Here is a 9,553-nt window from a genome sequence, read left to right as displayed (position 1 = left end):
GGAGCCGCTAACAGGAGCCGCTAACAGGAGCTGCTAACATCAGCTGCTAACAGGAAGAGCTAACAGGAGCCTCTAACATCAGCAGCAAATAGGAGCCGCTAACATCAGCTGCTAACAGGAAGAGCTAACGGGAGCCGCAAACATCAGCAGCAAACAGTAGCCGCTAACATCAGCAGCAAACATCAGCAGCAAACATCAGCTGCTAACAGGAAGAGCTAACATCAGCAGCAAACAGGAGCCGCTAACAGGAGCCGCTAACAGGAGCTGCTAACATCAGCTGCTAACAGGAAGAGCTAACAGGAGCCTCTAACATCAGCAGCAAATAGGAGCCGCTAACATCAGCTGCTAACAGGAAGAGCTAACGGGAGCCGCAAACATCAGCAGCAAACAGTAGCCGCTAACATCAGCAGCAAACATCAGCAGCAAACATCAGCTGCTAACAGGAAGAGCTAACATCAGCAGCAAACAGGAGCCGCTAACAGGAGCCGCTAACAGGAGCTGCTAACATCAGCTGCTAACAGGAAGAGCTAACCGGAGCCGCTAACATCAGCAGCAAATAGGAGCCGCTAACATCAGCTGCTAACAGGAAGAGCTAACAGGAGCCGCAAACATCAGCAGCAAACAGTAGCCGCTAACATCAGCAGCAAACATCAGCAGCAAACATCAGCTGCTAACAGGAAGAGCTAACATCAGCAGCAAACAGGAGCCGCTAACAGGAGCCGCTAACAGGAGCTGCTAACATCAGCTGCTAACAGGAAGAGCTAACAGGAGCCTCTAACATCAGCTGCTAACAGGAAGAGCTAACAGGAGCCTCTAACATCAGCAGCAAATAGGAGCGGTTAACACCAGCTGCTAACAAGAAGAGCTAACAGCTAATTCAGCTATTTTTAATGGGGCCATTTTGACTAAATAAATATGGTTACCAAATCCTTTATACTTACTGTTTACATCCCCCAAAGCATCATGGGAGCTGTAGTTCTCCCAAACAGAAGTAAGACAAAGAATGACAACAGGAGAGACTCAATATATTAATACTGACTGATTATTAAAAACACTGACTGTCCTCTCATATACAGATGTTTACTCTGTGTGTGTGTGTGGGGGGGGGTCAGCCTTTAACCTGCTGCTCCAGCGCCCCCACCAGGATGAAAGGAGCTGCAACATGAGAGCTGACACTGGAGTTTTGAGGAGTTTTCTTCAGTATGAAACACTTCTGTCCTCCGGTGGAAGACTTGGCTTGGGGCGGCTGTTCCGCAGTGTGTGAATGTGTGTGACTGGTGAACGCAGATGTAGTGTAAAAGCGCATTGAGTGGTCGAAAAAGACTAGAAAAGCGCTATACAAATACGGAGCATTTACATTTACTTGTCCATGTGACAAGACGTGGACACGAGGCAGAGAGGAACACCTGTGTGTGAGGTGAGCAGTCAGCAGGTGTGTTACAGGTGAGTCTGCTTCAGTACCTGGATGTTGATTCCTGAGACGAGCAGCGCCGGGTTCAGAGGAAGTCTGCAGCTGCTGTTCACTAAGAAGAACTGCTTCATCTCCTCCAGACCCTCCCTGAGGACACACTGAGACACACAGAGACAGACATACACAGATTAGGTGGTAAGTGACTGACTGTAGAGCAACGAGCTGCTGCCCTCTGCTGGACTGGTACTGAACTGTACTGTTCATGATTTAAGTCAGTGAAAAATAATAAACTGCTACTACTGTTTATTGATTATTTATATTAATCAATCAGGGACATGTATATATGTACGCATGTGTATCCAGTATACTAATAATAATAATCTCTACTGGCATTTAGGTCAGTTTGTTCTTTGTAAAAGAAAAATAACCAAATAGATGTGAAACTATGAATCGATTGTAATATTTTAATAATCAATTCATTGTTTAACTAACGTTTCCTCCTGTTTTGTGTCAGTAAACGGAATCTCTGGATGATCTCTGGAGACATTTGAAGATGTAACTTTGGATATTTTCTGTACATTTAAGATCAATTCATAATTTTTCCAGGTGATTTCCAGAAATGAAAAGCTAGTGCAAATTTTTCCAGGATGCCTGGGATTCCTGGATTTACTTCATGTGTCCTGTAATTAGGTGGTTTTTAGTACCCAGCACCCTCCCCACCTGTCTGTTGGACGGGGTGGCATCTCGGACTTTGTGAGCCACCGTGGCGAGAACGGAGACGAGCCAGGACTGGCGGTCGAACTCGTCACGGAGACCTCGACCGGCGCAGCAGAGCAGAGCGGCGAGGAGGTGCTGATAGCGAGCGCTGAACTGACTGTCCTGCAGGTTGTCCTTCAGCAGCCTGAGAGACGGACACAATCAATTCAACCACTGATCACTGTGGGGGGGCGAGAGACCATTGATCACTGTGGGCGAGAGAGCTGATCTGCACTGGAGGAGGACCGACCCTGATCAGGGATAAGACTCAGTCATCAGATCAAATCCAGATGAGGATTAAGACTCTGTCAGATACATATCTGCTGATCACAAATCAATCGATCGATCGATCCGTCTTTGTTTTCTGGGTGGGTCCCCCTCCTGATGGAGGCCAGACTGATCAGGATCAGATAAACACCAACAGCTGATTTCAGGGTTACTTTATCTGTTGATGTCAGAGGGGACTCGTGCGTCTTGGACGAGTTCACATTTTAATCAGATCAGATAATTATCTATCAGATCAATCAGATCGATATCAGATCAGTATCGGATCAATCGATAGCTTCTGTTCTGCCCAGGAGACAGATCAGAGTCTTTAATCTGATCTGGATTTGATCCGAGTCTGCTGAGCTGACGAACCAGTCTCCTGCCCGCACGGACCGAGTTCACCTGTCGAACTCAGGTAAAAGATTCATTAAAGCCAGCAACACCAACAGACAGTAATCAGCGCTCCCGTCCTCTGTGTGGTTCTGACCAGAAGAGGTAGTGGGCGATCCGAACGTCCCCGATGGCTCTGCGGAGGAGGAACCGGACCAGAGAGCTGTCCAGGTAACACTCGTACTTCACAGCCTGAGACACAAACAGACAGCAGGAGACATCAGGATGAGATCATTCATTCATTTCTGCTCAAACAGCTGTGTGGTCATATCCTGAGCGAGGACGTCCAACTTCAGAGTAACAACGCTGTTCATCATCTGCTACGCTCCCGTCAATAAAACGTCCCGCACAGAAGTTTCACATTAAAAGCCTCCCTGGAAAATGAAGGACTGCGACCTTTGACGTACTGGAAGGCTTTTAATGTGAAACATCTGGAAGTTTCACTTTCAGCCTGACCCCGACGGGGCCCGACTTGTTTACGCTCCTGGGGCCAGGCTTTGGGCCAATTTTCATGTCACAGCTCACACACTGGCATCAAGGCTTCTCCTTTACATGCTTTAGACATCCATCAGTTAAAAGAAGCCAGGAGAAGTTGGAGGAATTAGAAGATGGAACGATGACACAGTCTGCTCACACAGAGACAGACTGGGCGTCGGGCTGCGGCGTTACGAGGCGTTTGGGATTAAACCATTGGCCATGTTCTGTGCTGAAGCCTTGGTTTTTGGATGCATAGCCAGGTGAGACAACCTGCATGTATTATATTATTATTTTAATCAATTATCACAATTCATTAATCTGATAACATCTTATCTCCATATCAATCAGGCCTAATGTTTCCACCACCACAGCTTTATTACAGTTCACTGATGATGCGTTCTCCACCTTTGATAAGGAACAGCTAACTGGTGCCATTTGTATTGACCTTTCTAAGGCTTATTATATTATATTAATTCAATTTTCAATTCAATTTTATTTATATAGCGCCAAATCACAACAACAGTTATCTCACAGCGCTTTTCATAAAGAGCAGGTCTAGACCGTACTCTATGATGATATTTACAGAAGCCCAACAGTTCCCACCAAGAGCAGCACTAGGAGACAGAGGCAAGGAAAAACTTCCTTTAAGAGGCAGAAACCTCGAGCAGAACCATCGCTCAGGGTGGACGGCCATCTGCCTCCACCGGTTGGGGGTGTATTACATTCATTACATTCTGCTTGATAAGCTTCGGTTCGAATTGGTTTTAACCAAAGTGCTCTGTTATGGTTTAATTCTTCTCTCCACTACAGACAGCAGTGTGTTGCTTTTCAAGGTTCCTTGTCTCCTGTATTTATTGATTGATGAGGGGGTTCCTCAAGGTTCCTCTAGGACCCCTTCTGTTCTCGATCTTCATTAATGATTTATGTTGCATCTGTTCCATCTATAAAGGTTCATCTTTAGGCTGATGATGCTGTGATTTATACTGCTGATTCTGATATCCAGAACAAATTACAAGCTGACTTTGTTGTGAAAATGGCTTTACAATAACAAATTATTGTTGAACATAAGATAAAGTCTTGTTGTATGTTGTCTGGGAAAAGCACAGACGACCTCCAGCTCTCAATTTGCATCTCTATTTTGAAAATGGCTTCACAATAACAAATTATTGTTGAACATAAGATAAAGTCTTGTTGTATGTTGTCTGGGAAAAGCACAGACGACCTCCAGCTCTCAATTTGCATCTCTATTTTGAAGATGGGTCTCCGGTGGAGAAATTTAAAGACCTTGGGATGTAGACTGACCCTGAGCTTACCGTTAAACCTCACATTGACTGAAGAACATATGGCTGTCTCAGCTCACTCTGTTCTGTTGTTTCCCATCTGAACTCAGGAAAAGTTGATATTGCCCATTATTGACTACGCTGACATCATCTACATGAACACTGTTCTTAAGCCACTTAATGAGGTCTTTAACTCTCTGTGAGGAGTTGGCCCGAAGTCTCCTTTTTAAACTCATCATTGTGTAATTTATAAATCACTCCATTGGCTGCAGTTTATATTCATTTGTCCTCCATATCTCTCGGTCCCTTGTAGTTCTGCATCTCCTCTCAGAGATTTGAAATATCTTGTTTTCACTGTACCAGGAATCTTCTCTGCTGCTGGACGTAAAGCTTTTCATTACAGGCTGCTTGTGATTGGAACGACCTCCCTTTTTCTTTGCGATCCATCACGTCTTTTCGCAGATTTATGTTTTCTATATTTCACTCTCTTAATAAACTGGGTGCAAGTTACTGATGCCGGCAATCGATTGATCCCATAACATCATACATACATTCTCAGACTCAACAGTATTGCTTGAAATGCGTTTCCTGCATCATCTAAACGATTTAACTCCGGTGTATTCGGTTTGTTTTTCTGTTTTTACTGTGGGCGAGTCAGGTGGTGATTTGAGAGGCTAACTTGATCAAACGTGTGGTTAACTCACTGTCGGCCGCTTGGTCAACACCTTAAAAACCAAAAACCTTCATTTAATCAGGCGTCACCTGGACCAGCTGGGGCAGGAAGTCCAGCAGTTCTGGATCTGAGATGGAGTCCATCCACTGAACAGCCGTCCTCCTCAGCTCCTGGTCCGGGAACCTGAAAAACACACGATGATGTCACTCAGGTTATCACGATGTCGTCACTCAGGTGAGTTTCAGCGTACAGGGACGTACGAGGCGTGAAGGAGTCCCAGGGCGTCCAGGTGACCCAGGCAGGTCCACTGTCTCAGCAGGGCGTAGATGTCAGGCAGGCAGGCCCACTGCCAGCAGGGGGCGCTGGCCAGAACCAGAGGCAGCGCCGCGCTCTCTGACTGACAGAAGGCCTTCTTCTCCCACAGCAGGCGCCGGTCCTCCGCCGTCAGCCTGCACACACAAACACTGAGGGGTCAAGACCACGAGGACAAAACCTGACCGTCCCCACAGAGTCTCAGGATCTTAAACGTGTCACATGAGTGTCTCTGACCAGAAGACCGCCTTCTTGTGGAGGACGTCTTGCAGCTGGATCTGACTGACGGCGTCCAGTCTGGAGAAGTCGTACTGAGGACAGAAGTCTGCCGGAGGAGGGGTGCTGAACCGGACCTCGAAGGACGAGGTGGGAAAGTCCACCTGAGAGAGAGAGCGAGCAGTCAGAGGTGAGATACAGATGCTTGTTGTGTTGTGACCTTTTTAAAATGAAGTGATGTGATCAGGTTTTGTCCTCCGTCTGGACACCAGAGTGACTGAGAAGAGACCAAGAGACCGAAACAAATCCTCTGACCCGGCTCCTGCTCCGATGCTCACTAACACAGATTTAGGCAGATTTGTTAACAATATTTGAGAGAAATAGGCCTTTTGTGTACACAGAGAAAGATATTTGAGTTCAGCTCAGGATGAACGGGGGCAAAAACAAAAGCGTTGCCTTCATAATTTTGTTCAGTGTGTTATATATATATAATCTTAATGAAGGCAGACGGAGCAGCTGGTCATCAGTTGATCCTCCAGTGAAATAAAGAAACAAAACTCCTTCATTTAATTGTTGATTTTAGATCTGAAAATGTAAACGTTGTTTTTAAATTTGGTACCATTTAAGGTTTTTAACTGGACTTGATAGATTTACAGAAGAACTACAAACATGGCGGCTGCTCTAAAGCTTTGGTCGGTAGTGGACATCATGCCAAACACATGAAGACATATTTTAATCTGAATGTTTTCTTGCTGAATAAATATAAAAACTCGATTCAGTAACAACAGTGTCACTAAAGAAATCCTCGGCCGTCACTGCTGCTGGGTGTGAAATGCATTCTGGGATACTGCAGGTCATTTGGACTGAACTTGGACCCAGACGGAGTGAGACCTCCCGTCTCACCTGCAGGATCACGCTGTCGGGCTGGCTGAAGTTCGGCGAGCTCGTCCGGGCGTTTCCGCTCCTCCCCGGCGCTGAAGGCCACAGGCCGAGCAACTTCCTGCCGCACGTCAGGACGCTGCAGACACACACACACACACCTGTCAGTCCACACACACTTCCTGTTTCCTGCTGTGGAGGAAACGACATCATAAAGGCTCAGCTGGAAGGTGTCGGACTGAAGGAAGGAAAGTGAGTAACTCGTGTTCCTGTCTCATGCCTGTTTGCTAAATATGAAGCTGCACAGAGACAGGAAACAGATCCTCCTCCCTGACAGCTCAGGTCGGCGTCTCATGACTCACTGTCTGAAGTTGAAGAGCGGCATAGTGACCCAGCCCAGGGCCTCGATGCTGCGGCGCTGCTTCCCCTTCTCCTCAGCTCCTCCGGGGGGCGGCAGAGAGCTGGCGTACAGCGTCACGGTCAGCTGGGACTCTCTGGGCAGCTGATTGATCTGCACCGGGAAACAGACCCTGCAGAGGGGGGGGGGGGGGGGGGGGGACTGATCACATTCTGGGAACAAACCATATTTGCAGGACAGGAAGTGTCCACATACGTTTGGCCATGTAGAGACACAGGTGTGTGCAGGGGAGGCTGTGATGTCATCGCTGACGGGTGGGGGCACCTACCTCTGGTCCCACACCACCAGGTGGAACAGGTATTTGCTGACCGACTGTTTGCTGGTGTGCTGCGGCGCGCAGAGCTCCTCCCCTCCATGAGTCAGAGAGCAGGACAGGAAGAAACCCTCGTAACTGACCAATCAGAGAGCAGAACAGGGACATCATGACATGACCTGCTGAACACCAGCATGTTAGCATATTAGCATTGTAACACTGCTGCAGCAACACGGAGCTCAGGGCGAAGAGCTGCAACCGTTAGTTTTCAACTATTAAATTAATCTTCAACTATTTTGATAATCGATTAATCGCTTTGAGTAACTTTTTAAGAAAAGAAAGTTCAAATTCTCTGATTCAACTTCTTAAATGTTAACATTTTTCCCTCTGTGGCAGGAAACTGTCTTGCTGTGGACAGAACGAGACATTTGAGGACGTCCTCTGGAGCTCTGGGAAACACTGATCACCATTTTATAAATCAAACGACTAATCAATCAATAAAACAAGAGACAGATTAATCGACTATGAATTTAATGGTTATTTGCAGCCCGAGAGTTGCAGAGGAAACAGAGCTCCAATCAGCAGCCTGCAGGTGGCGCTACAGCTCCAGCAAGTTACAGTCTCCGTCCACAGATTCCCCAGGTGAGGCCGAATACCTGTGAGGCCGTTCCACCACACAGGATTCTTCTAGCTGCGTCTCTTAAAGGTCTCTTTAACGGCTGACAGCAACAAACCAAAACTGTGACGAAGCGCTTCATCTTTTCTAAAAGATCATTTATTTTAAGTCTTAATCTGTTAAACGAGAGCGGAGCAGGAAGAAGGCAAGCGATGGAGTGTGCTGCTGACGGGCAGGTGTCAGGCGACGCAGGCGGCCCCGCCTCCTCTCAGGTCAAAGGTCAGGTCTGGTTCCCAGGCGGCGCTTTGTGCCAGCACAGAGTGTGTTACAGGGGGAGGGGCGGCAGCTCTTTGTGTCAGGATCCACACAGATCTGTGCTGCTCTGAGATCAGCTGAATCATCAGCTCAGCTCAACAGGAACTCTGCAGCCTGCAGGGGGCGCCGCAGCCCCTCCCACACCCACAGGACAGCAGCGTGTCTCTCTCTGTCTGTCTCTGTGTCTCTGTGTGTCTGTCTCTCTCTGTCTGTGTCTGTGTGTCTGTCTCTCTCTGTCTGTGTCTGTGTGTCTGTCTCTCTCTCTGTCTGTCTCTCTGTGTGTCTGTCTCTCTCTGTCTGTGTCTGTGTGTGTGTCTGTGTCTCTCTCTGTCTCTGTGTGTGTCTGTCTCTCTCTGTCTGTGTCTGTGTGTGTGTCTGTGTCTCTCTCTGTCTCTGTGTGTGTCTCTGTCTCTCTGTGTGTCTCTGTCTCTGTGTGTCTCTCTGTGTGTCTCTGTCTCTCTCTCTGTGTGTGTCTCTGTCTCTGTGTGTCTCTCTCTCTCTCTGTCTGTCTCTGTGTGTCTCTGTCTCTCTCTCTGTGTGTGTCTCTGTCTCTGTGTGTCTCTCTCTCTCTCTGTCTGTGTCTGTGTCTCTCTCTGTCTGTGTCTCTGTGTGTCTGTCTCTCTCTGTCTGTGTCTGTGTCTCTCTCTGTCTGTGTCTCTGTCTCTCTCTGTCTGTGTCTGTGTGTGTCTCTCTCTCTCTCTGTCTGTGTCTGTGTCTCTCTCTGTCTGTGTCTCTGTGTGTCTGTCTCTCTCTGTCTGTGTCTGTGTCTCTCTCTGTCTGTGTCTCTGTCTCTCTCTGTCTGTGTCTGTGTGTGTCTCTCTCTCTCTCTGTCTGTGTCTGTGTCTCTCTCTGTCTGTGTCTCTGTGTGTCTGTCTCTCTCTGTCTGTGTCTGTGTCTCTCTCTGTCTGTGTCTCTGTCTCTCTCTGTCTGTGTCTGTGTGTGTCTCTCTCTCTCTCTGTCTGTGTCTGTGTCTCTCTCTGTCTGTGTCTCTGTGTGTCTGTCTCTCTCTGTCTGTGTCTGTGTCTCTCTCTGTCTGTGTCTCTGTCTCTCTCTGTCTGTGTCTGTGTGTGTCTCTCTCTCTCTCTGTCTGTGTCTGTGTCTCTCTCTGTCTGTGTCTCTGTGTGTCTGTCTCTCTCTGTCTGTGTCTGTGTCTCTCTCTGTCTGTGTCTCTGTCTCTCTCTGTCTGTGTCTGTGTGTGTCTCTCTCTCTCTCTGTCTGTGTCTGTGTCTCTCTCTGTCTGTGTCTCTGTGTGTCTGTCTCTCTCTGTCTGTGTCTGTGTCTCTCTCTGTC

General features: G+C 47.7%; 1 protein-coding gene across 2 annotated transcripts in view; it reads right to left on the bottom strand.

Moving 5' to 3' along the window:
* pik3c2b (phosphatidylinositol-4-phosphate 3-kinase, catalytic subunit type 2 beta) overlaps positions 1–9,553 on the bottom strand; it is a 55,790-nt gene that overhangs the window by 22,773 nt on the left and 23,464 nt on the right. For both annotated transcript variants that reach the window (XM_046075762.1, XM_046075760.1), the window contains exons 13-21: positions 7,348–7,470; positions 7,024–7,191; positions 6,686–6,800; positions 5,804–5,946; positions 5,515–5,703; positions 5,344–5,437; positions 2,922–3,016; positions 2,132–2,312; positions 1,462–1,569 (exon numbers count right to left, since the gene is read on the bottom strand). In XM_046075762.1, the coding sequence (XP_045931718.1) occupies positions 1,462–1,569; positions 2,132–2,312; positions 2,922–3,016; positions 5,344–5,437; positions 5,515–5,703; positions 5,804–5,946; positions 6,686–6,800; positions 7,024–7,191; positions 7,348–7,470 (1,216 nt within the window). The remainder of the gene's footprint in view (positions 1–1,461; positions 1,570–2,131; positions 2,313–2,921; positions 3,017–5,343; positions 5,438–5,514; positions 5,704–5,803; positions 5,947–6,685; positions 6,801–7,023; positions 7,192–7,347; positions 7,471–9,553) is intronic.

The sequence above is a fragment of the Micropterus dolomieu genome, linkage group LG18 (assembly GCF_021292245.1).
Source record: "Micropterus dolomieu isolate WLL.071019.BEF.003 ecotype Adirondacks linkage group LG18, ASM2129224v1, whole genome shotgun sequence".
NCBI lineage: Eukaryota > Metazoa > Chordata > Actinopteri > Centrarchiformes > Centrarchidae > Micropterus > Micropterus dolomieu.
Note: the sequence above shows the minus strand (reverse complement) of the source record. Positions and strands in the feature narration are given on the sequence as shown.